The sequence below is a fragment of the Carica papaya genome, chromosome 3 (genome assembly GCF_054855325.1).
Source record: "Carica papaya isolate Zhongbai chromosome 3, ASM5485532v1, whole genome shotgun sequence".
Taxonomy (NCBI): domain Eukaryota; kingdom Viridiplantae; phylum Streptophyta; class Magnoliopsida; order Brassicales; family Caricaceae; genus Carica; species Carica papaya.
Window position 1 is genome coordinate 32,744,864 of NC_142311.1, and position 27,771 is coordinate 32,772,634.

At 35.8% G+C, this 27,771-nt stretch overlaps 2 protein-coding genes across 10 annotated transcripts; both read left to right on the forward strand.

Moving 5' to 3' along the window:
• The first annotated feature begins 756 nt into the window (after positions 1-756).
• LOC110812136 (Exonuclease family protein) lies at positions 757-5,954 on the forward strand. 9 transcript variants are annotated; one of them, XR_015818036.1, is made up of 9 exons: positions 760-978; positions 1,846-1,997; positions 2,078-2,211; positions 2,354-2,571; positions 2,678-2,884; positions 4,094-4,174; positions 4,792-5,100; positions 5,425-5,544; positions 5,649-5,954. XR_015818036.1 is itself a non-coding variant. In XM_088216593.1 (7 exons), the coding sequence occupies exons 1-7, from the start codon at positions 938-940 to the stop codon at positions 5,021-5,023; spliced, it is 1,065 nt and encodes a 354-aa protein (XP_088072719.1). In that variant the 5' UTR covers positions 760-937; the 3' UTR covers positions 5,024-5,954. The 9 variants fall into 9 exon arrangements, 2 of the variants coding, with proteins under 2 accessions (XP_088072720.1, XP_088072719.1); XR_015818037.1 differs by having other exon boundaries at positions 5,429-5,544; XR_015818035.1 differs by having other exon boundaries at positions 5,445-5,544.
• A 2,805-nt stretch (positions 5,955-8,759) lies between these two features.
• On the forward strand, positions 8,760-27,721 carry REF4 (reduced epidermal fluorescence 4). Its single transcript, XM_088216595.1, has 12 exons — positions 8,760-9,104; positions 9,485-9,595; positions 10,342-10,689; positions 10,969-11,291; positions 11,392-11,483; positions 12,119-12,479; positions 14,692-14,902; positions 23,785-23,899; positions 24,047-24,208; positions 24,450-25,107; positions 25,933-26,139; positions 26,427-27,721. The coding sequence occupies exons 1-12, from the start codon at positions 8,830-8,832 to the stop codon at positions 27,545-27,547; spliced, it is 3,984 nt and encodes a 1,327-aa protein (XP_088072721.1). The 5' UTR covers positions 8,760-8,829; the 3' UTR covers positions 27,548-27,721.
• The last annotated feature ends 50 nt before the right edge of the window (positions 27,722-27,771 follow it).

The window sequence follows — 27,771 nt, forward strand, 5'->3', positions numbered from 1 at the left end:
TCAGTTTTTAAATATAAATATATTTTTGTTACTTAATTAATTTATTTTTTTATTTGAATAATTATTTACAAATAATTTTTATTAATGCCAATTGTAAATTGGTTTAATAAATTTTTACGTATTTTTATTATTTAAATAAATTGTTAAGCCTGTTTTAATAATTTCGTTATTAAACAAAATAAATTTTATAATTTTTTGTTAAATTTAATACGATTAAAATATAATAATTATTGGAATAAGAATTTTTCTATTTAATTTACAAAAATAAGTTAATTCTTCACACTATTCTTTTTTTTTATAATTTTAAATTTTATATAATATTATAAATTTTAAATTAATATTTTAATTCTATTTAGTTGAACTGTTGAACCGTCGCACTGTCTTACAATACATGGTAGTTACATTTAGGGATTGAATGTTCTAATAACGGGTGTCCAACTAATAATATATATTTTATTATTTAAAGTAAAAAATGATCATAAATTCGATGATAACTGCAGAATTTTGTTGAATTAAGATCGAATATATCGCTTAATTGGATCCGACGACAAAGTAACGAGTTGACACATAAATTAGCAAGAAATGCATGTTATCTTTACTTTTGTGTCGGAATGATTTAACTCCGAACATTAATGTATTGACTATTTAAGTTTTAATGAAGTTGGATATTTTTTTTAAAAAAAATAAATGTTTTAATTTAATTAATATTTTCTCAAAAAAAAAAAAGAAAAAAAAGCTTTTCCCCCCGGAGAAAACTCTCTCCGTTTCTTGACTCATTTTAACCTAAACGTAGTGTTACCGTACAACTCGTCTGACATTTTTGGTTTGTTCTGTCCGTAGCCTGACTGACCTTTTTCTATTCGTGGGGGTTTGGTCGTCGTTTTGCCGCCATTTTTAGGTGCGTCTGGAGGTTACCTGAGAGCTACTTTCCGTCTCCATGGACTCAGAAACCAAATATCCCAAACCCCTAACCGCAAGGTTCTACTCTCTCTCTCTCTCGCTCTGTCTCTGTCCCTCTCTGTGCTCTTACTTTGTAGATACTTATCCTCATTCCGCTACATATCTCCGAAAAGGCCGTTTTTCATTGCTGAGAAGATATCGAGAAGGAGAAGGAAACAATGTGTTAATTGTCCTTTAGTTTTCAGTTTCAGCAGATTACCTCCGGTGTTCTTCTTACCCCGTAAACTGAACTAGGGATTTTGGATTATAAAATGCGGATGCCCTAAATGGCTACTGGTTGAAGCTAAATAGCTATTTAAACAGCGTGCATGTGGTATCTTGTTGTCTGCAAGTGGTTTTTTGTGTTTGTAGAATCCTGCTTGCGATGGTACTTCGTGATTGTGTACATGAGATGAAGCTAACGCGACCTTTGATTACTTAAATGTTTGTTGTCGCCGACGAATTCTATGTTCACTTATTATGCAGTCTATTCGATTTTCTGAATTTTTTTTTCTTGATTTTCAGATTTGTCCTTTGGTATGTTTTCTCAACAGAGTTATCCAGTACTGGAGCTGTTAAGATAGGAGAATGAAAACTTGAAGTTTTGAACAGAAAATATCGTTTAACTCCACCTCTTTGTGTATCTGCTTTTATTTAATTTTGATCATGTCAGTGATATCCCAAATTTGACACCTTTTCATTGATATACTTTTTTTTTTACTCTTTTCACATTCAAATGTTTTTTGATAGCATACTCGGTGGCAGAAAAGTTTAATTACATCATTCATGGTTTTTGATACTGAAACGAAGAGCATTTTGCCTTTGTAATACACCAGTAAATAATTGGCTAAATTCGGAGGTGGTCTTCCTGATCAATGCTTGTTGATCCTTAATGATCATTTACAGGCATAAATGCTTTGCGTGCTACAAGCAGTTTAAGAGAAAGGAACATCTCGTTGAGCACATGAAAATCTCGTACCATTCAGTTCATCAGCCTAGATGTGGGGTTTGTCAAAAGCACTGCAAATCTTTTGAATCAGTTCGAGAACATCTTCGCGGTACAATATCATTATAACACTCATTCTGATTCCTTTTCTGGTGAGTTGCGTATTTTACTTTCTGGTCCTCTGACATCCAGGCTCATTACCAAAAGGAAATTGTTCAAGGATTTTCTTGGAAAAAGGCTGCAATCTTTGCTTGAAAGTTTTTGATAGCCCAGATTCTCTAAGGGAGCATAAGTCAGAATGTTCCTTGTCTGCACCTCTTCCCCTTGTAAGTTGAGTTTTAGATTCTGATGCCTTTATGCAATTTAAGCTTCTTCCATCTTTATTATACTGCCTTTTCCTTTAGTTGAGTGAGGAATTGCAGAAATGTGTTGCTTATCATACTACTTTATGTTATCTTGCTTTTGTAGGAAAAATTGGCAGCCTCTTGTCCAAAATCCCAAGTCAACACTTCCCGGTCAGTTGTTGAAGATCAATCTTACAGAGGTATTCAAGCAATTGCTGTTGACTGTGAGATGGTTGCTGGTGATATTGATGATATTTGTGCTAGGGTATGTCTTGTTGATGAAGCTGAGAATCTAATCTTCCACACGTATATTAAACCACAAAATCCTGTTACCAATTATAGGTACTTCGAATCTCCCATGCTTTCATTTGGTTTCTTAAAGATAAGGAAGAAGGAAAATTTTGAAGGATCTTACATTGATCATTTGCATATTGCATGATTATATCAGGTATGAAGTGACTGGGTTAACTGAAGAGCATTTAGAGGATGGCATGTCACTTAGGGAAGTGCAAACAAAAATTTTAGAAATTTTGTATAATGGAGAGTCTGTTGCAAGACCAAAGTTGGATGGTGGAAAAGCTAAGCTTCTTGTGGGTCATAGCTTGGAACATGATCTGAATTGCTTGCGAATTAAGTATCCTCGTGATCTGCTGAGGTATAATAGACTGCTGACTTCTGAACTTGGTAAATCAATTGGCATCAGTATTTCATCTTCGTGTACATGCAGTATTATCAAATTGGTTGCTTTAAGTTTGAATGAAACCATAAACAAAGCCATGCAACTATAACCAAACTCATCCGTTTTAATGTTCTATGGCCAAATATATTCTAACCTTTTGTCTGTCCAAAGTTAACTATTTTATTGGAAATAAATTCATTTACTCTTATCAAACCTACTTATATACATTTGGCTCTTTTTCTATTGACATAGCATGATCTTAAGAGCCCATGAACTTAATATTTTTCTTAGTTTCTACCTATGAGAGGGTTTCGGTTTGTTATTTGGTGCTTATGAAGAACTTTAAGTACTCTGTTTCAACTAACCCGTTTGGTAACAAGTAGTAGGGTGCTTATGAAGCACTTAAAAGTAATTTTAAGTAGGAAAAGAGTTAGTAACAAATTTCTATTTTTTGAAGTTGCTTATTTTTTAAATAAGTACCTGACTGTTTAGACTAATTTATTCCACCTTGTGCTTTAATTACGGTACATATCTTTAAGTAATCCAAGCATCCTGTAAATGTATATTTTATCTTAATTATGTGTTTGCTCTCTGAATTTTCCCTCTCTCCCATTTTGGTCCATGATTTTTAAAATCTTAAGATTAATGTCCTAGTTTTTCATTTCTGTTCATTTAATTCCTTCCATTAGCAATTTCTATTGAACCCTGATGTTGACATGTCCAATTCACATCAGTAATGTTATTGAAAATTAAAATAGCAAGTTAATGCTTTAAGTACATCTAATTTTGCAGTCATCACATCATATCTTTGACACCAGGACAAAATTTAGCCATCGATCATTTTTGTCAGTGTTAAACATAAATTGATACATTGGAAAAAAGAGTTGAGAACATAATTTTCAGAGGTTATCACCAAAATAGAAAATATAGCAAAATTCAGTATGGGCAAAAAAGTAATTAAGGGGACTTTTATGATTAATTTTTTATGGTATTTGCAATCAGTCTGTTTTAGTTTTATCATGAGGGAGCATGGATATATGTAGTCAAATGCAGTGAATCTTTTCCTTCTCAATGTAAGGTTTGATTGTTTGAGTAATTTACTTTCACACTTCCTTTGTAAGGAAAGCTTTTCATGATAGGGCAATCCAAGCTTCTCTCTATCTTATTTAGCTTCCTTTTCTGCAGGGACACTGCAAAATACCGCCCATTGATGAAAACAAATCTTATGAGCCACTCGCTCAAGTACCTAACCCAAACATACTTGGGGCAAGTATTCTTATTGATTGTCATTTTCAATTTTTTTTTTCTTTTTTTAGGGTGGAGGGGGTGGGGGGGGGGGGGGGTGGTGTCTATTTCATTGCTCTTTGTCATATTGTTTCCCAAATCTTTTCCCATTCAATCTCTTTACATAGAAAACTATTTGAAATTGGATTATTTTCTTCACCATAGGATAAGATATAAGTTATTTGTTGTTCTTGGAACTAATTTCATGGTTTGGAGAAGCATCACTGAGGGGAAGAGGGACGCTCTCTCTCTCTCTCACATATTTTTGCTCTTCTAAACATCAAAAAGTAGATTATTCATTCTAAAGTACGAGTAACAGAGAAAGGATCAAAGACTACTCAGTAAATGAAAGGTTTAGAGTTATCTGTTGAGTTATTTGAAACTTATCCAACTTGAGTTCATAGTATGAATATTTTCTTCTTCTTGCTAGCCTTATCACACAAGCACTACATGGAGGGATTATTTTTAGGATAAAAAAATTTGATAAATATGAAATATTTTTTGCCTCCATTTTCACAGATTTGGAAATCTTCCTCAAGTCTTCATTTTTATTTTTTGTCAACCCTACTTTCCAATGTCATGGGGCTTCTGTTTTACAGGTATGATATCCAATCTGGAATACATGATCCATATGAAGATTGTGTCTCTGTGATGAGACTTTATAAAAGAATGCGTGCAAAAGATCATCATGGGAAAGGAATTGAAACCCACAATCTAATTAATGCTTTTGACTCCTGGAAATCTAAGGAACTTGAGAAGATGAGTCCAGAGGAGCTTTATGAGATCTCAAGATCAGACTATAGGTGTTGGTGTCTTGATCAATGCAAGTAATGCAGCACCCGCCATTGATTTTCACATTGTTCTTCGTCCAACTACAGAAATAGTTTCCCTTCAGAAAACATGTTAAGGTTTTTCCTCTCTCTACCTTTTGGAAATTTGTCATGCCCCGAAATGTGAATAATTAGGAATTTCTTTTTCTTTTTTTCCCTCTTACTGTGTAATTAGGCATAGCATAACTTGCATAGTTGCGGAATAGATCCCTTGGTCAGTTGGCCATTAGTTCAGTTGGTGATATTTCACAAATTTTAAAGTACATATTGCAGTTGCAGATTCTATGCTGTTATGAGATGGATGTTCTCCCACGGTAGTGCTAGATGAATCATCAGCTAGCTAACACAGTTGAATCTAATGGTTGTTTGTCTTGTCTTTGCAATTTTGTATTTTCTATTTAGTCAGCTTCTCGAGTTTGTAGGGATTTCAATGATGTTGAACAAGGATTGATTTGAAACCAGAAATGCTTATGCGACAGAAGAAATTGACAGGTCTATGATTCAGGTGGAAATAAACTCCAGGTCAGACACCTTTTTTTCCCCTTATTTCTATCATGATGAGAAGGGAGATGTGATGAAACTTTTTTGTCTTTTGACTAAACGAAACCTAACCATCGTTTGTGTAGACTTCTAGTTGTCCATGGTATCTCTCTGGCTGGAAGCCGATTAGGTAATGTAGAAGTTTTTCTGCAATCGATTAGCCATGATCACTTTCTTTTTTCTGTCTGTAAATATTTTTTTGGAAATATGTTTGTAATAGTTTCATTGCACTTCCTTTGTAGGTTTTTGTTTTTGTTTTTCTTACTTTGTTTCCTTTTAATTTCCAAGCTGGAGATGCTGAGGAAAATACTAACTTAATCTCTCTCTCTCTCTCTCTCTCTTTTGTTTCTTTTCATTTTTCAAGGCAAATGTAGTGAGAAGATTCATTCTAATTTTATATTTTTGAAGTAAAAAGTGTTGAAAAAATGTGGTTAAATATTTTAGTGTTTTAAAGAACTTGAATAAGATAAATTTTATTTAAAAAATAAACAATTACACTTCTTGATGATGTTTTTATTGCTTATATATTGTTTATTTTAAATAAGTAAAATTATTAGATAAAAATAAAATCTAAAAAGTTAGAAATATGTTATTTATTTATTTTAAAACTATTTTAAAATTTTGATAAACATATTACTGGAAATTGAGGAAAAAAAAAATACTTGAAAGCTTTTTATAAGACCAAATTAATAATTTTTAACATTCTCTGCCTACAATATTATGACTTCTCAATTTCTCCCGTATAACACAGGAAATTTTGTGGGCATGAAGTGACACATCCGGTTTAACTGTAATTATTTACAATGTTAGGGTTAAATTTGTAAATAGCTGTAAATTACTTCTCTTGTATAAATACCTCATTAATGCTCATTGATAACAATTATCTCAAAATTCCCAATTTTGTGAACTCAGAGCTCTCTTCCCTCTTAAGTTTGCACTTTCTCGAGCCTTCCCCCCTTCGTAGATTTTACCAAATTTTTCAATTTTACTCAGTTTAAGTCAAATATAGTTGTAAATCACTCACAGATTTGATATGGTATTAAAACAATTAAAGTTTTTTTAGTTGATCGGCCGTGATTCGAAGCTTGAGAAGAAAACCCTAGGTTTTCATTTTTTTTTTCGATTACTGTTTAAAGTTTGAAGATTCATTTGAGGAGCAGATATGGATACTTCAATTAGTTCAAATTCGTCAAAAATTGATGAAATTCTTGTGAATTCTTATTATTTCCATCCGAACGATTCTTTTAATCCATCTCGTGTCATCTGTCCTTACAGGTAATACTTTCTACTCCTTATCAAAATCGATAACATTAGTTTTGATTTCTAAAAACATATTGAAATTTGTGGACGAATGTGTTTTGATCCCTAGCAAAAGATGATCTTGTGTATAGAGCATGGGAATGGTTTAACACATTGTGTCATGGATTATGAGATCATTTTCACTTTCCATAGCTCAAAATTTGATCTAGATAGATTATACTGAAAAAATGTAGAGAGATCTATATGATCGATTTGTGGAAAATAATATCGTTAGGATCCCAGCCCTTTAACAAAAAATTTATTGAAATAAGTTACAAATTCTGCCACTGATTACTTCACTCATTTAAAATTTCATGAGAAAAATTATCAAACTTAAGATCAATACCTGTTTGTAATCGTCAAATACACTGTGCATATACTATAACAAATGCTAGTAGGAAATATCAAGAAGAGGGCAAAATAATAAGATTTCTTAAATGATTGAATGAATGCTTTAATGTCGTAAAATCTCATACTTTATCAATGAATTTGCTACCTCAATTGAATAAAGTGTTTGTTTTGTTGTTGCAATACGAGCGTAATCTGAATAATTTAGTACAATATTATAAGTCCAACATTATATGTATAAATAAGACTTATAATATATAATAGATGAGAACTAATACGTACAATTCTGAAAGAAATATCACATAATAAAAAATACTTATTTTTTTAATTCTATTTTTAAATAATTTTTACAAATATTTCTGTTAATAATTTGATTGCATTTCCATTATAGGTTTTTGTTTTTTTGTTCTTCTTAGTTTGTTCCCTTTTAATGCTAAAAGATGGTGAGGGAAATGATGAACTTAATCTCTCCCTCTCTTTTTCTCTATTGTTTCCTTTTACTTCTCAAGGCAAAAGTAGTAAGAAAATTTATTCTATTTTTTTTTTTAATTTTTGAATTAAGAAGTGTTGGAAAAAAATGTACTTAAATATTTTAGTGTTTTAAAGATAGATTTTGTTTAAAAAAAAACAAACAATTAGTTTTTATGTGTATATATTGTTTATTTCAAGTAAATGGTAATAAAAATAATTAAATAAATTTGTTAGATAAAAAATAAAAATTTAGAAAATTAGAAATATGTTATTTTTTTTTAAAAAAACCATTTAAAAAAGTTAATAAGCATATATTATTGAGGAAAAATACTTAAAGTTTTTTATAAAATAAAATAAACAAATTTGAATTTTTTAGCAACACATGGTGTTCATTTACCATTTTATTAATTCAAAATTTAGAGAATTAAATTAAAATTTTATTTGGTCTATTTAATATATTTAAAATTTTATTTTTAGTAATATTTATTATAAAATAAATTAAAATATGAAATGTATGTTTTTATCAACTCGAAATAAATAATTTATTTTATAAAATTTTTGTGCATAATAGTTAGACAGAGAGAAAAAATGAATTAGAGAACTAAAGATTTTTTCAAACGGTTTTTCAATCACGTTATGACTGCATTATTTTAAAACGATACGTACCTTTGACTTTTTAGTGTTTTTCTTTTCTTAAAATATATTGAATATTTTTATTAAGTGGTACTAGAATAAGTATTATATATAATATATATATATTTGACTAATTCCTATTGGAGTATTTTTAAAAAATAATCTTTGTGGAAAAAAAGGAATTCTTGTATTTCTAGAAAAAGAAAATTAAAATCAAATTGCATAAATATATATTTCGTAGCAGTGGGCCAGTTGAAAACACTTGAAAACCCTGAGCCACTTCACTTTCACGATTCGGTCAAGAAAAGCAAAACCACGAAAAACCAAAACGACACTGAATCTTTTCTTTATTATTATTATTATTATTTTAATTAATTAATTAATTAATTAATTAATTATTTATTTATTTATAATGAGACTAAACACGAACCAAACGGTACTCCATCTCTCCGTCTCTCCGCTCTCCATGAACCTGTCTTCTACATAAACGTTTCCCACACTCTCCAAGATCAAACCATGGCTGTTTCAGTCCAGCCGAGTCTCTGGGACTCGGTGCTGGAATTCACCAAGTCTGCTCAGGACAAGACCACCGACCCTCTTATATGGGCGATTCAACTCACCTCCACTCTCAATTCCGCTGGAGTTTCCCTCCCTTCCATCGAACTCGCTCGCCTCTTGGTCTCTCATATTTTCTGGGATAATCACGTCCCTATCGCCTGGAAATTCCTCGAGAAGGCACTCTCAATCAAGATCATTCCCCCATTGTTTGTCCTCGCCCTTCTCTCTACAAGGTGGCCAAAAACCCCTTTTGCCTAATTTATTGCTTTCTTTTAGGTTTATTTATTTATTTATTCTGTTTTGATGATTTTTGTGAGAGATTGCATTTGGAGAGGCTTGATTATGATTGTGTTGTTTGAGAGCGTTTTATATTGGCTGAATTATCCACATAATGCATGCGCAAAATGCTGCGGTTCTGGGTTTTGAGGTGCTTGGCATTGATGTGGATGATTAAATATTTTGCTATTTTACTGTGTCAATGCATGTTCTTCTGATGAGCTTGAGAAGTAAAATTGGTCTATGTCATGCATAAATGTAAGCATTGTTATACCTCTCCTATTATATTTTTGGTCGAATTCTAATGTTGAATTTGACATATATCTGCTTTTGACAGGGTAATCCCAAATAGAAAGCTTCACCCTGCAGCCTACAGGCTTTACATGGAACTCCTCAAGAGATATGTTTTGCCTTTCTCATCTGAAATCACAGGGTCAAACTATCAGAAGTGAGTGTTAACTCTTAATTTATTGCAGAAGGTTCTGAGTGGCATTTTTCGTTGTCAAGTAACGTTTGTTTTCTCATTGAAATTGGCATTGTTTTGATGATCAACTTGCATTTATAATATAGTATGTTGATCATCTACACATTATGCGGTTTCGATGTTAGTTATAAAATTTTTTGGGTCATAATGAGATTCGAAGTCCTAAAATTCAACTTGAAATTTAGGATTTCAGATTCTTTTGTGAATGAGAATTACTTGCATGAAAATATCACGTGCTAAAAACATTGTACGTAGATGTTTGCTAGGCCTGGTATTTATTTTAACGGAAATGAGCTAGCCGTTTTTGCATCTATTAACTGTTTTGTAGTAAAATCTTTTACGATATTGTGCTGTCCACTTCTTTTGGTAGCGATAGTCATTTAGATCAGCATATATCTGGAATATTAAATCTTTTGGCCAGACTTTGACTCGACATGGCTATCTTAGAAGTGGCTCCTTAATAATGCAAACATTTAAAACTTAACTTAAAATCAGTATATCAAGTTCACGTGGCAGTAAAAGTTTTTTTCAAGTGCTACAAGCAGTTAAATAGACTCGTTTTTTTTTTTCTTTTCCTTCTCTCTAAATGAAACCTTTGTTCCTGTTAATTTATCAAACATTATGACTTAATAACTTCAGAAGCTTTGTTTGGTTACTTCTTTATATTACTAGTAAGTGGGTATTCACCATAAATTTCCATGAGATTGCAGGAACATGAAATCCATAGATGGTGTCCTCAATCTCTCTCACATCTTTGGGGCCCATGCCTATGAACCTGGGCTTCTTCTGGTTGAATTTGTCTTCTCAATTGTGTGGCAGTTACTTGATGCATCCTTAGATGATGAAGGACTGCTGGAACTTACTCCAGAGAAGAAATCAAGGTGGCCAACTGGCCCAGAAGACATGGAAATAGATGGTCCTGATAGCTTTAATGGGAAGAGAACTGAGAATTATGAGGTGCTGTGTGGAGCAAATAGTACAATGGCTATTGAGATTGTTGGAGAATTCCTGCAGAATAAAATAACTTCGAGGATTCTTCACTTGGCATGTCAAAACATGTAAGACCTTGTTTTTGCTACTTAGTTTTCTTTTTAAATAATTTTTGTTACTTAGTTTGTCCTCTCCCCTATCCAATCGTGGTCTTTGGTAGAGGAAAACATATAGCATGCAAGTTAACTCAGTACATTCCCCTTTCAATTGACACCATCTCCAACTTAGGTTATTATTTGAAACGAAAATGGCTGATGTCTTGGTTCAGTTCTAAACTTTAGCAAGCATTCCAGTAACAATTGAAGAGATTTGCTAAATGTAACTCGTACATTTATCACTCTTCGCAGGTCATCGCATTGGGGAAGCTTCCTTCAGCGACTGAGAGTGCTTGCGGCAAAGTCAGTGGCATTGAGGAATTCAAAACATATAACTCCAGAAGTCCTTCTGCAGTTGACTGCAGATACACGTAAAGTTTTATCTAGGGAATGCAAAATGACAACACCACAAGAAACTTTTTGTTCTATAAGGGCTTCTGGCTCTCAATTATCTTTATTTGGTCAATGTACTGGGACTAGTCAATCTGGCCTTTGGCTTCCTATTGATCTGTTTCTTGAAGATGCTATGGATGGGTCACGAGTGGCAGCAGTTAGTGCTGCTGAGATTCTCATGGGTAAAAGTCAATTCATATATTATAGTTCTGAAGTCATTCTATATTTGTGGACAAGACTAGTTTTTCTAAGCACATTTTTGAGCTAGAGTGAATACTGCAGGTCTAGTGAAGGCTTTGCAGGCAGTTAATGGTACCAAATGGCATGATGCATTTTTGGGTCTATGGATTGCATCTTTACGTCTTGTTCAAAGGGTATGAATTCATTCTGCCTGGAAGATAATCTGAACTGTTATCCTTTTAGTAGGAGTGGGAAGAAACTTCTTTAGACTAATAATCTCAGTGCATCTTAAACTATTTCCTTTTTTTAACTTTCTTGTTGCTGCATTTGTTTCTTGATTTAGCTGTTGAATTTCATTACTTTGTGTCCAAGTTGGGGAATCTTAGTAAGTTAGGCTGGATCTTACTGAGTTCACTAAGACTTGTAGTACATGAATTTTCTAAACATCCAAAAACTGGGTAGGAGGACAATATGGGTTATGTATTTATAAGAAGAGGAAGACGAAATTTTTTTTTTGACACCAAAAACATGTTTATCTTCAGAAGGCACAAAGAGACTGCATTTGCCATAGAGAAGGCAAATAGTGTCAAGAGATATCATTTCTAGATGGTAAGTTAATTATTAGTTAAAGTAGGTTCACAAGAGGGTTGGTCAGACAAATTTTGTTTGTGATGGTTATGCTGACTAATCCCGATTGACAATTTATTCAATTTAGTGAACGCAAGCAATTTTATCTTAGGTGACATAATTCTCAAGTCTTAATTTTATATATTTCAGTTGAGGAAATTAAATTTAATTGCCCTCATCTTTCCTCCTTTGGGGTTTGTAGGAAAGAGACTCCAGAGAAGGTCCAGTACCTCGTCTTGATACTTGCCTTTGTATGTTGTTGTCTATTACGACACTTGCGGTTGCAAACATCATTGATGACGAAGAAAGTGAATGGATTGATGAGATGGATTGCGGCTCAACCAATCAAAGGAAAGAGAAACAGGCTCCAGGAGCATGTCGGAAAGGTTTAGTTAGCAGCTTGCAGCTGCTGGGTGATTACGAGGTCTTGTTAACTCCCCCTCAGTCTGTTCGCGCAGCAGCTAATCAGGCTGCAGCCAAAGCAGTTATGTTCATATCGGGGCTAACAGCTGGTAGTGGATACTATGAATCCATGAGCCTGAATGACATGCCTTTAAACTGTTGTAAGTGGAATTATCATTTTGAATTGCTTTCTTTTCACAAAGTAAAATTAAGTCTAGTATTTTCTTTCTTATAGGAGGAAGAGGAAATAGTTCTAATTTGGCCAGATGCCTAAACTGACCTCCAACTTTTCAAAATGGTCCTGATCAACCTTATTTTATGGTTACTTTGGACCTTTATTTTGGTGCCAAATTGACCCTAATTCAGAGGGAGTGTGAAACAGGCATTTGGTTTGATTAATTGAGGTTTATTTTTGCACACATGGTTGATAATGTAGTATTTTACAGATGTGGAAAATATATTATTTAACTAGTTTTCCCTTTCCTCTCACGTTCTCTTCTCTCTTTCTTGTGTTCAGTAGCACCTCCTTCCCTTTGCTGCAGGGGCATTGTGAAGAACAACCACTGCCAATTCTTCCCCATGATGATCTTTTTGGGGCTATTTTATCCCAAAAAACCATCCCCAATTGCCATAATCATCACGAATCTTCCTGCTTTGACATTGTCCTCCTTTTCTCTCTTTGTTTTGCTGCCGAGACCTTCCCTTTTCTTCTCTCCCTCTTCTTTTGCTACTCTTTTACCATGGACAGTGCAGAATTGACAAGCTCATTTGATCAAACCCAGAATTGGTCCCTCCGCTCCTTGACAACTCACCTTTGTCTTTCTTCCTCTTCTCTTTTCCAGTTCTCTTCTTTGTTCTCATTAAGGAAATGAGTTAATCATCCTTCTACCCAAACCAACACCGACCACCTTGTTATCACCCAAAAGCCTCCACTCACAACCAACAACAAATCCAGTCTGTAGCCCCCAATACGGATTTACTTACTGCATTTAGTGCTTCTAGAGAGTGAGAGAGAGGGGAACAGAGATGGAGAGGAAAGAGAAATCACATTATCTTACTTCATACCTATGAAGACCGGATTTAACAGATCTAATTAGAGGGTGTAACTTGAAATAAGAGAAAGAAAAATTGATTAAATCTACTTGATGCAGATTTTGTATGTAATAAGCGTTTTAGAGTTTTGAGTTTTGTTTTGTTTTCTTTTTTTTTTGGGAGGGGGGGAGTGGTTGCCGGTTGGTGTTTGAAGGCTGAAGTGCAGTATTGAGGGTTTTAGTTTTGATTTTTGAGTAAAGATTTATAAAATTAGAGCGATGATTGTCGTGGATGCTGAAAATGAAGGATTTAGACTTCGGTTTGTGGACTATACAGGCGGATTGTGGAGGAAGAAGATTGTGTTCTCATGTCGATGAATAACATATGGATTTGGTGATTATGATTCCATTCAAGAGGCAGGTTTGTGAAGAAAGGATTTGAGAGCAGTAAGATTGCAGTTTTATGGGTTGGACTCACTGAGGATGGCTATGGAGGATAGTTCCAAAGGGGGAGGAGTAGCCAGAAGGAGAAGTAGAACTTGCCATTCTTATTTTCTTTTTTAAATAATTAGTGTTCTAAGTATTCATAGTTTATTTCATTTCTTGTTGAAGTATGTAAGAATGCCACATTGACTGTTTCCTATGCAGTCCAAAGTAGAGTCAATGTAGCCCAAAATAGAAGTATGTATCAAGTTAAACATGGAAATAGTTTAGGAATAGAATTGAACAATTCCGAAAAACTTCAAGATCAATTAAGGCATTGGCTGTTTTAATTTATGTTTTGCAAACTGTCATGTGTACCTAATTTCAGATACATACTAGCGTGGTTATGGGGGACCTTTTGACTTTTTGACAGAGCAGTAAATGTTTTTTACATGGGTTGCTCTCATTTGGTGTCCTTTTAATATATTGTACTTTTTCTTTTTTAAAAAATGTTTACTTAATTTCAGGAAAATGCACCACAGTAGTTGATTAAGTAGGTTCTTTGTGAAATATCCTCTTGCTTTTGTCATCCTTTCTCCTTATCTCCATATCCTCCAGGATTCTTATTTATTATTTCTTTCAATTTAATCAATTAAAAAAGATTAATGTACTTAGATTCATAGGCTTCTTGTAAACAAAAAGCTCACTATATTGTCTAAACATTGTTCTTATTTCCGCCTACAATGCATCTTTTTTATTTATAAATACATGAATTTAGGAAATGTCTCCATGTACTTAACAGAGACTTAGTGTTTTGTTTAATCACTGTTACACCCTCTTTTCCTGTTTTCCTTTTGGATTCTTTTACTTTTTTTCTCTAAATGTTTTATGCTTTCTAATCAATCACCTTCTATTGTAGCTGGTGACATGCGGCATTTGATTGTGGAGGCTTGTATTGCCAGAAATCTGCTGGACACATCATCATATCTATGGCCCGGCTATGTGAATATGCGAAGTAACCAAGTAGCTCATGGTGTTGCTGGGCAAATGCCTAGTTGGTCATCACTGATGAAGGGGTCTCCTCTAACCCCGCCATTGACAAATGCACTAGTTGCAACTCCAGCTTCTAGGTAAGCTGCCACCCATATCTGCTGTAGTTCCAAACTATATTTTTTTATCCATTTTCTTTTGCACGTTTTTTATTCATGTGATCAGGGCAGATGGGCTGGGCTGTTGGTGCATAATGCATGGCCAAAGTCATAAACTTTGTTTATGGGATTTGGAAGGTCACATTTTGGTTGCTCATTCACACTTGGAATTGTGTGGGGTGCTTGTTCTTGCATCCCTTCACAGTGAAAATCAGTGTTGATTTCCAAATTAATTCCATAAAAATCATAGCTTTAGCTTCTGGTTTGCCGAAAAGAAATAAGAGGATAACCATTCCCCAAAGAAATGACAGATTGCTAAAAATTAACCTTGGCATTTCAAACATTCCCTAATCTTGGGTCAGACATTAATAGGATGGAAGATTTTGGGAATGTCATTGACCTTTTAATTGGAAATATCTTGTATACGGGTGGCACCTTGTTAGTACCATTATATAGCTGGTTGATCAAACTGAGGATTCCAAATTGCATGAGCAATCGTTCTTACATGTAAAGGTTCCTGTATCCATGCCTCAAAATTTCCTTGCCAAGCTACATGAAACAAATTTCCAGAAGTCCACAAAAATTATTGCTAATTACCTGAAGTGAGAAGCAAAAATATTTTGATAAAGACGTTCCTCAGTAATATCATCATTGACTCTCGAAGTCATGTGCGGTAGCAATACCAAACCAAATACGACGAGTAGTGGTGTCCTAAGCTAAGTCTTGGCTAAACCATGGAAATCTTAATATCATAATGCCTTTCAAATCCTCCTGTCCATTATTATTGTCCTACTGCAATAATTCTTGCTAAGAAGAATGCTCATGTTGTGGCAATTCCACCTAGAAGGTAATGGTTTACTCCTACAACACATTCTCTTCACGGACATGTCTATTTCACCGAGTCTCCCTCTGAGACAGTGCCCAAATTGTTATGCTTTTTGTGCGGGTTGGAACTTACTCGACAAGGAATTTCACTACCTTAGGACCGTTATAGTTACGGCTATCGTTCACTGAGACTTCAGTTGCTGGCTCCCCTGTCATCAGGTCACCAACTTCCTTGACCTTCTGGCACTGACAGGCTTTGGTCTCCATACATGGTCTTACGATTTTACGGAAACCTGTGTTCTTGTTAAACAATCACCCGGGCCTGGTTACTACGACCCCTTTTGTGAGGAGGCATCCCTTCTCCCAAAGTTATGGGCTGAGTTCCTTAGAAAGAGTTGTCTCGACAGTGCATGAAGCTATTCGCAAGGGCCAATTTGATTATCTTCCCTAGGGATCCCAGATGAGGGAATCCTAGTAGAGCCGCCGACTCTAACTATCGTCCATGTATGATTCATACTAGATTTGACCAACTGATCTAGAAAAAAATAATAAATTAACAATACAGCTTGAATCAATGGCATACCAGCCCAGAGACACCAAATGTTGCATGGACAGAGGCCCCTACCTGGGGCCAGTTATTTGTCCTCCCTTGCTAGGACAGATCTGGCCAAAACTGGATATAACGCATCTAAAATTTATGGCTAGCTCTGGCTAGAACTGTTCATTCTCCATTGAAACCATCCATGACACATGGCTAGAGCTGGTAATCTGCAATTGGAATTGGAACCGACAATGACGTGCCAGACCAGGTTGTGCAGTGGTCTCTAGCATAAGTTGCAAATGCTCTGGCAGCGGATAATGAAGGTCTGGTGGTGGTCAAGGTTGTAGACGGGGTTTGCTTGTTTTAAATGGTAAAATAAGGATGGGTAAAGAGGAAAACATTGAGATCATTTATCTATTCTTTGCCGACGACATACTAGTTTTCTGCCAACCTGATGTTAATATGCTACTTAATCTTAAATGTATTTTTCTCTGTTTCTAAGCTGTTTCGGAGTTAAAGATCAACATGTCAAAGTATGAGATGGTGGGTTTTGGAATTAACAACATTGTAGAACCTTTTGCGTCGGTTTTAAAGTGCAAATCAGCAATGTTTCCCATCAAATAGGTCCCTCTTGTAGCGAAACATAAAGATTCAAAAAGTTGGGAGCCAATAATTGATATTTTTGATAAATGTCTTGCTGGTTGGAAAAGAAATTACTTGTCTAAGGGAGGGAGATTGACTTTGATCAAAAACACATTATCAAACCTCCCAACATACTATCGTTCTGTCCTCACCATCCCTACAAAGGTTGCCAAAATCCTTGAAAGTATACAATGCAGATTCCTATGGGAAGATGAGGAAAATAAGAAAAAATTTCATCTCATAAATTGGGAAGAGGTGAAAACTCCCATCAGTTCTGGTGGCTTTGGTTTGAGATCCTTAAAAACTTTAAATAAAGCCTTACATGGTAAATGTGTGTGGAGATATTGGAATGAATCAAACAGTTTGTGGAAAAAAGTTGTTGACTGCAAATGGAACATGAAGGGATGCCTAAATCAGAAGTTGGTAAACCATAGTAACTATGATGTGAGTCTTTGGAAGAGTATCTCTAAAGTGGGCAATGAAGCTATGCACTGCTCTAAATGGGAGGTGGGCAATGGTAAAAAAATAATTTTGGTCGGATATTTGGTGCGAAAACAATAATCTGCAATCCCATTTCCCCCAAATTTATGCTTTATCCAAGCACAAACTAATGAGAATTGAACAAGCGTTTGATAACAGTACTGGCAGAAGCTGGAATATTGTATTGCACATAAATTTGAAGGATTGGGAACTTGAGGAGTTTGAAAATTTGATGGCTTTGCTGGAATCTACAAGAATTAGCAATAGAGAAGACAAGCTGATGTGGACTTTGAATAAAAGTGGATCATTTAGCATCAAATCCTTCTATAACCACATTGTTGGTATACTGTTTTGGGTCTGCTGGGATTAAGTTGGGTTATGACTGAAAATGTGAGTAAAGAGTTGTGGGCGTGGACAGGGTATTGTAAGAAGAAAAAACATTTGTTCCTTATTTCACTAACTATTTTTTAGGTTGTGTGGAAGGAAAAAAATGTAAGAGCTTTTGAGAGTATAGAGACTAATATTACAAAAATTAATAATAAGTGGATCTATTCTTTTGGTTCTATTTTGTTAGGTCATGATATCATAGATTGGGATGATTATAGTTAGGTCATGGACCATTTAATAGACTTGTAATATATACTTTGTACATGGACGGTACCCCCTTGGTACCTTTGTGAATAACCCCCTTGGTACCTTTGTGAATAATATTTCTTGTCTGATATTAAAAAAAAAAAAATAACCACATTGCTGGCCAAAATAACAAGATCAAACAGATGTACCCAGCAAAAATGATATGGAAGGCAAATGCACCTCCTAAAATCTCTTTCTTTATTTGGGAAGCTTCCAAAAATCGTATACTTACCATAAATAATCTCATGAAAAGAGGTATTATCCTAACAAACAGATGTACCCAGCAAAAATGATATGGAAGGCAAATGCACCTCCTAAAATCTCTTTCTTTATTTGGGAAGCTTCCAAAAATCGTATACTTACCATAAATAATCTCATGAAAAGAGGTATTATCCTAACAAACAGATGCTACTTGTGCAAGAATAATTTAGAATCTTGTAACCATCTCTTGCTTTGGTGTCCCAACACATATTCTCTATGGTCCATGGTCTACTGTTTACTTGGCATCCATTGGGTCATGGCTGTAACCGTCGAAGATGAATTGCTTGTATGGGAAATGATAAGCAGAATGAACAAAAAATTCAAACTCATCTCTCTTACCATTTTCTGAGTTATTTGGAAAGAAAGAAACAATAGAGCTTTTGAAGAGAAAAAAGACAACTTTAGCAATATTTTGAACAAATGGTTCCATATTTTTTGTTATATAATACTAGAACATAGCATCACCCATCATGATGATTTAGGGTCAATTGTAGATATGTTAATTGACTTGTAAATCTTTTTGTACATGGGTTGGCGCCTCCTCGGCGACCTATTTCAATATATTACTACACTTTTATCTAAAAAAAAAAGTAAAATAAATATTATTATAGGAGGTGAAACAAAAGTTCAAGAATAGAGGATAAGACATTCTGTTAAAAACCTCCTAGAATGAACGGAAGGAAACCAAAGCAAAAGAAAAACTCATTACAAAGTAGCACTTGAATTCTTTTATTACAAAAATAAAGAGATATTTTGATGCAGAACCAACAAAGGAGAACAATGATTTTGGGAAATTTTACATTGAATGGAATAGGAAATGTTAATTTCCTTTTTCTTTTCACTAAAGAGAATAGAAATTTTTAATTTCCTTTCATAGTAGAAATAAAGTTCTGGAAAGTTTTATAATTAAAAGAAATAGGAAGACTTTCTAATTTCCAGTTCCTTCCATTTAATTTATTTTCCTATTTTTAGGATTCTTTGTTTACAACAGAAGGAAATAGGAAGATTTCCTAGTTTTCTTCTATTTAACTCATTTTCCTATTTTACTAGGTTTTCTAGATTTTTCTATTTTTGATATATTTTGGTGCCTATAAATAAGTATCCTAGCTTAACTATTAGGTAGACTACTCATGATTTTCACACGTTGAGATATTTTTCTGATTATTGAAATTCGAGATCTTTAAGTTTTGTTTTTAATAAAATTTCTCTAAGTTTGTACTCCAGCTCTCTGTCCTACATCAATTGGTATTAGAACTTAAAATCGATACATCATGTTTCCTAAGTTTTCTCAACGCAAGCCTACTGCCCGCTGCACCACCAGCAAACTGTGTGAGGATTTAAGCTATTTACAGAGCTGTTTTCTAAGTCATTGTAGTTTATCTTCTTCCTACAATTTTTGTCAATAGCTTCTGTAATCTTGTTGGAGAACTTAGGACTGATTGAGCTTGAAGTTTTTGTTACTAGTTTTGTGCATATTACTGAGGCCATATGGGACTGGTTTGTGGAAGATGATCTGTTTGGCGAGAGAAAAATTTCAGGGGTGTCTTAAGTGGAGAGTGGGAGAAAGTCAGTTTTTTGACAGATTTGTGGATGAGAGGAGGGTCCATGAGAGTGAGGTTTTCTAGGATTTATGCCATAGCACGATAGAAGGAGAGCTCTGTTAAGAGGATGTTTATTGGAGAGGAGAATAGGAGAGAGTGGCATGTGGGGGTTTTGCGCAATCTTAATGACTGGGAGGTAAATGAATATGAATCATTGTTAAGTGCTTTGAATCTTGTTTTGCTAAATGAGGAATATGGGCAACCAGTGTGGACTAGTTCACTGTTGGGACTTTTTATGACTTTCTGATCAAGAAAGAGCCAAATGAGCAAGTTTTCCATTAGACAAATTTGGAAATTCATTGCACTGCCAAGGGTAGCTTTTTATTGCTTGGGAAGCAGTGCGAGGGAGCATTTTGACTATAGATAAACTTGTGAACAGAGGGAAGATCTTGGTGAGTTGGTGTTGTTTATGAAAGAGAGCGGAGGAAACTTGTAGTCATGTTCTCCTTCGTTGTCCTATTGCATATAGCTTGTGGTCTACAACTTTTAGGCTTCTGGGGTATAAGTGGACTCTGACTGGTACTGTAAAGTGAGAAATATGAGCGTGAAAGAGTTTAGCGAGAAGGAAAAAGTTTTTGGGACTTATTCCAATGGCAATTATCCAGGTGGTTTAGAAAGAAAAGAATAGGAGAGTTTTTGAGAAGCTTAGGGAGAGATGGTTCCAATTCCTTGGCGTGTTGGTTTTGAAACAACAATTATAAGTGAACTAATTTGATAGGTTCACTGATATGTAAATTCTTTTTATACATGAGTTGTTGCTCCCTCTTGGTGCATGTACTTGATACAATTTACACTTTTTATTTTCCAAAAAAAGGTAGAAGTATATATACATTAATTACAGGCAGCAAGGGATGCCAACCTATGTACAAAAGAGATTTGCATAATGACAAAAACCAGCCATGTGACTAGCCTAATCTAGCAAGAAAGGTTGTATGCACAATTTGCTTACTCTAACCAGCCAACCCTTGCATCCCAACTAGTTGTAGACCAGACAAACTTACCTGTTCTTTATCGTGTATCTGCCTCCAGCCATGTTCAGACCACATCAGCCACCCACTGTTCGGCCACTGCCAATGCTACTAGCCGGTAATCTCTATTTGTGTCACTTTTAATTGATTTTAGTCACCCCAAATTTTGTCCAAGGTATCAGAGGTTACGTCTCAATCTACCAGCACAAACTTCTCCTTTAGGCTGCCTACCACTTTAACAGCAAAAATTACTTGAGTTGATCACAATTCACACGGGCCACATCAAAACCAGAGGCAAGTTAAGCCATCTCTTTGGCACTAGATCAAAATTGGGAGATCTTACTTTTGATGCTTGGGATGAGGATGATCATGGTCTAACTTTGTTACTCTGTGTCACTAGAATTTTAGTAGACCAGTTATGCGCTTATCTACAAAAAAGTATATTTGGAATCAATTTGTGAAATCTATTCCAAAGGAAAAGATGTGACCTAGATGTATGATATGACCGTCAAGACCCTAACAACTAAACAAAGTAACAAGGCAGACACAAAATATTATAATCTTTTAATAGGCTTATAGCAAGAATTTGATCAATATCACAGTATCACTAGGGAACAACCTTTAAAAGTTTTATCGAGAAAGATATGACATACCAATTTATGATGGAACTCAATAAGGCATATGATCAGATGATAGTCAAATCCTAGAGAAATGACCTGGGCCTAGTTTAATTGGGCAGCCCAGAATACCTCTTCCCAAAATGACCAACCACTCCCACGTTTTGGTTTGGACGAGGACCCAATTTGAATTTTGAAACTGGCCTGCTCCGGTTTGGAAACGAGATCCGTCTTCTCAACCCATATCACCCCTTCTCCTCTCCTTTGTACGACATCTGCATATGATGCTTCTTCAACCCCTTTGACAGTGACTCAGATGCTTGCATGACAATGAGGACAATTCAAAAACTCTTTCCGTTGCTCCTCCACCTTCTGAGTCCTTTTTCCTCCCTCCTCCGCCTGTATGGCCGCCCTCGGTTTGTCGGGGTTCACTAACAACCTCTCTGCAACTTATACACATTTTTCATGACTCTCCACCATCCGCCTGCTTCGGTTCCCTCGGGGATGAAAATCCTCTTTACCGATCAACCTGCCTCATCTACCAGTACTAGATACCTCCCCCTGCAATTATTGCCCAATGCCACTCAGAGTTTATGTTTCTTCCCAACTGTGTGCTTTCCCTAGGTCTTCCCTCCCTTCCTTCAGTAAAAGTCTCCAAGCACGTCCATCAGCCGTTCAACCTCCTTTTCCTCGAGTTCAATTGTCACCCTGAAGCCTCTTCCGTTCTTGCTTATGCTCATTCTCTCTTATGTGCATCCCTCACAAACCAGGTCGAAGGATTTTTTGTCTATTACCAGAAAGCATCTTGTCTTCTTTGCCATCTCCTCAGCCTCCTCCGATCGGCCGGGATACACGCCTTCACCTCTCCTTGCAGCTCCTCTTGTTCCCTACTCCCTTACCCATCCCTCCTTTTCTCTGTCTCTCTCTATGTTTCTCTCAGTACATCTCTCTCTCTACGTTTGTCTCTCTGTTTCTCTCTATGTTTTTGTTTCCTAATTTTCACTAATTTAATCATAAATAGTATTAGAAGCAATCAACTTATGTAAAGAAGAGACCTCCTTGATTAACTCTTTCTTCCTGGTACCTACATCTCCAAAAACCTCCTAATTCCATACGTACAGCTTATCTTTTAGGAATTGGAGCATCCTCATGAATCTCAGCATTCCTTCGCTTTGTAAAAGAATCAAGTATGTTGTAATTATATAGTCTCAAAGTGAAATGATAAAAAATACAGCAAGGGAGAACCTCTTGAACCAAGTTAGGAAAACTATCCTCCCAGCAAGTAGACAATTAAAAAAAAAAAAAAGCAGGGAAGAAGCAATTCTACCCCTATTAACAGACCATGTAAATTTTGGAATGGACTATGAAGGTTCTTGGAAGGACTATGGTCTAAAGCAACTCTAATCCCTATCTCCATTCTCATGTAGGTTTTAGGAGAGACCTAAATCCGCACCCTCGCACCTGACTGCCCACCATGCTCAGTGTCTTCCATCTCACAGTTACATCTGACAAAGGATCAGCAGAAGGATTAGGATCCAAAAAGAAAATACTGAACAAATCATTGGCAAAACCGATCAGTGTTTTTATTTTCAACTCACTTGGTTGCAATTTATAGGTCGTTACCGATGAATGTCTATTCCTTAAATTCAAGGGGTAGCCAGTGCACTACATGTACTAATGGCTAACCAAAGAAGGAACTATTTTCGCATGTGTAATGGCTATTCTATCGAGCTCTTACTCAGAGCCCATTCAATGAACCAAAGAGTCCTTTCGTGTTATGTTCAATGAACCTTTGTGTGTCCTCTATCATTTGCCAAATAATGATATGCTACAAACCAGCTGAAAGAGTGGTTTAGGATGGTCATGAAAGAAGCATCGTCTATCTTCTTGCATTGTTTCTTTGTGCTACTAAAACATGCACAAACATTAAAAGGCGCATGTTAAAGGCAATAGTTTTGTTCTAATGTTGTTCCTGTTGTCATTTAGTTATGCATCCATATGCACAGGATGCTTTCTTCTGTGCTCCACCATTTTGGTAACGTATTTTGTGAATTCATGCTTAAGACAATGATTGTTTTGATTCTCTCTTGTGGAGAGGTTGCTAGTTGGGTCGCAGGGTGTCTGGGAAAAGAAGGATGGTTGTCAATTAGTTATGGTATTCCATAATCTTTCTGACTAAGACCTGGCCTTCAGTTATTCTCTTCTTTTTCCTGAAGCCAGGTATATCAGATGCTCTTTTTTGTAAATTTACCCAGTGGTAAGACAACTGAACTTAAGCTCCTGGATTTGATGGAAGCTTAGCAGAGATCGAAAAAATATATGAAATCGCAGTTGGGGGTTCAGATGATGAGAAGATGGCTGCTGCTACTATTCTATGTGGTGCGTCTCTTGTTCGTGGGTGGAGTGTCCAGGTAACGCATTGGATTCCATTTGGTTTGCCTGGAGGATGTTTTTACTATCTTCTTTGCCTTCGAAGCTGACTCTTCCTCTAAAATTCTCATTTCCTTCTGGGCTTTAATTACTCTATTTATGTTTATCTCTATTTCTGTTGTTTGCAGGAGCATGTCGGCCTTTTCATTGTAAGATTACTTTCGCCTCCCGTTCCAGCAGATTACTCCGGGAATGAAAGCCCTTTAATTGGCTATGCGCCATTTCTTAATATTCTTCTTGTTGGAATATCACCTGTAGATTGCGTCCACATATTCTCCTTGCATGGCTTGGTAGGTTGCACTGAACAGCCCATGTTTACTGCTGACTTTTGTGTCTGTGTGGCAGCACACTTGTTCTCATGCTTCTCTGTGATATTTTCATGTGGGCATGTGTTTACTCTTTTAGTTGAATGTGCTTGTTTGTGGGTGTCTGTGTGCATGTACATCTACAAGCATCTAGCAAATGCAATCCAGTCGTGGATGGAATATTTTTGTTTTAAATAAACTGACATTATATGAAAAATCATGGCAGATCCCACTCCTAGCTGGTGCACTGATGCCCATTTGTGAGGCTTTTGGGTCATGTGTCCCCAATATCTCGTGGACTCTTCCCACAGGGGAAGAACTTTCTTGTCATGCAGTCTTCTCCAATGCATTTACACTTCTTCTGAGGTTATGGAGATTTTATCATCCACCTCTTGAGCATGCAATGGGAGAGACACCACATTTGTGTACCGAAATAAGCCCTGAATATCTTCTATTAGTGCGGAACTCTCGCTTAGCATCATTTGGTAATTTGCCAAAAGATCGACTGAGAAGTAAGAGACTGTCAAAAGTGTTGACTATGAGTGTCGACCCCATATTTATGGATTCTTTTCCTAAGTTAAAAAGTTGGTATCGGCAGCATCAAGAATGTATTGCTTCCATTCTTTCTGAGCTCAAACATGGGACTGCTGTTCATCAGATTGCGGATGCACTCCTAAGTTTGATGTTCAGGAAGGTAAATAAAGGAAGTCAATCTTTAGGTTCTACTTCTGGAAGTAATAATTCATCTGGCTCTGGAGCTGAAGATGCTGCTCTTAGACTCAAAGTACCTGCATGGGATATCCTGGAAGCAACTCCATTTGTGCTTGATGCTGCTTTAACAGCTTGTGCTCATGGAAGGCTCTCTCCTCGTGAATTGGCTACAGGTTTGTTCAGTCTACCCAAACATCAGAAGTTATATATTTTTTAATTCTTTCCTCATTTCATAGAAATAGGCATTCACATCTGAATTATACAGCTTACTCGTGTTTCAATTTGGACCTTGTTTGATTTACATTATGTTTGGATTGGAAATGAGGGGAATGGAAGGAGGAAATGTCTACACCATCGTTTTCTTTTCTTGGGTAAAATATAAATAGTAAAGGAAGGGATTTTGAATATTCACTGTTTTTCCTTCAAAATCAATTTTGTATTCTTTCCAAATTGGGGGAAAAGGGAAAGTAAAAGATTTAAAACTTTTAATGATTAATGTTTTATCTTATGCTTAATTGTCTAACTTGTCATTTTATTAATAGAGGATATTGTTGATAAATTTTCTTATCATTAACTTTCTGTTCTTTTATAAATCTATGCAAAACAAAATATCATAATAATCCTTTATTTCTTTTTTCTTTCTTAAAATTTTGGTCATCCAACAAAGAAAACATCTTTTCCCTTTAAAAAACTATTTTTTCCCCTTTTAGTTCCTTTGCTGATTTTGGTCCAAGAGGAGGAGTCACAGTGAGGAGAAATTTAGAATGAGTTGTAGCCTGAAGCATTTATTTGGATAATCATATACTTATTTCTTATCTATTGACACGGAAGTAATATAATACAGTTTAAATACTGTTTATTGTCCTTAGCATTATTTGGATAATCATATGCTTATTTCTTATCTATTAACACAGAAGTAATAGAAGACTTAACTATTATCCTCTTGGTAAATCAAACCACGCGATACCTTGAGCTGAATTTTGCATGTTTGATATCAGGACTCAAGGATCTTGCTGATTTTCTACCGGCAACTTTGGGAACCATTGTTGGTTATTTTTCAGCTGAAGTAACAAGGGGAATATGGAAGCCGGCTTTTATGAATGGAACTGACTGGCCAAGCCCTGCTGCAAATCTAGCAAGTGTTGAGCAGCAGATCAAAAAAATTCTAGCTGCTACTGGGGTCGATGTTCCTAGCCTGACCATAGGTACTTCACACTATTTTGTCTACCATAACATTCATTTTATTGAATTTCAGTCTATGTTCAGACTTTGCATACATTATATGTTCTTTTTTCCCCAAGCGATCTGTTGCAAAGATTGCATGCTTTGGACTCTTGAAACCTATTAATGTCTCTTGACTTGTAATTTTGTAACAATGAAGCAGGAACAGTGAAATATACTGGACAAACAAAATTTTACTTCTGATTTTTATTAAAAATTTAATGGTTTGTTCAGTCAGGATGCAATTTCTTGAACTTGATTTTGCTTGCAGGGGGGAACTCTCCAGCTACACTTCCTTTGCCTTTGGCTGCTCTTGTCAGCCTCACCATTACTTACAAACTTGACAAAGCTGCAGAACGCTTTCTTGTGTTAATTGGTCCAGCCCTAAATTCTCTTGCTGCTGGTTGCCCTTGGCCATGCATGCCCATCTTAGCTTCCCTATGGGCACAGAAAGTGAAGCGTTGGAGTGATTTTCTTGTGTTCTCTGCTTCCCAAACTGTTTTCCATCATAATAGTGATGCCGTGGTTCAACTCCTAGAGGTCTGTTTTGCCTCCATTCTTGGTTCAAGTCCTTCCCACATTTATGGCAATAGTGGTGTTGGTGCACTTCTTGGCCATGGATTTGGCTCTAACTTCTCTGGGGGCATTTCTGCAGTTGCACCTGGAATTCTTTACTTACGTGTTTATCGATCTATCAGAGATGTCATGTTCATGACAGAGGAAATTGTCTCTCTCTTAATGCAATCTGTTAGGAATATTGCTACTAGCGGATTGCCTAAAGAGAAATTAGGAAAATTAAGGAAGGCCAAATATGGGACAAAATACGGGCAAGTTTCTCTCGCTGCAGCGATGACACGGGTGAAGTTAGCAGCTTCTCTTGGGGCTTCATTAGTTTGGATATCTGGTGGATTAGGACTAGTTCAGTCTCTTATCAAGGAAACCTTACCTTCTTGGTTTTTATCACTCCATGGTTCAGAACAGAAAGATGGAGAATCTGGAGGGGCAATTGCTATGCTTAGAGGTTATGCACTCGCCTACTTTGCTGTTCTTTGCGGGACATTTGCCTGGGGTGTGGACTTTGCAACAGCGGCATCAAAGCGTCGGCCTAAGGTTCTTGGAACTCATTTAGAATTTGTGGTGAGTGCACTTGATGGGAAAATATCACTGGGTTGTGATGAAGCGACATGGCGAGCGTACGTCTCAGGGTTTGTGAGCCTGATGGTGAGCTGCGCACCGACCTGGGTGTTGGAGGTTGATGTGGAGGTCTTAAAAAGGTTGAGCAAAGGATTGAGGCATTGGAATGAGGAAGAGTTGGCTCTGACTTTGCTGGAAAGTGGTGGAGTAGGGACGATGGGGGCAGCTGCCGAACTGATCCTTCAAAGCAGAGTTTAACTTTTTTTTTGTTTTCTCTTTTGACTGTAGAATCTAGGATTTCTGAATATGAATCCCTAGATTATGTCCTCATTATAGGTAGATATGTTCATTTTATAATTCTCAGCTCCTCTGCCTGTTAGTCTTTTTGTAGAATTGTAGAGTATATAAAGTAAAATCAGCCCTTTTTTATTCTCCATTTGTCGACGAAATTTTATTATTATTACTATTATCATTAAAAAAAT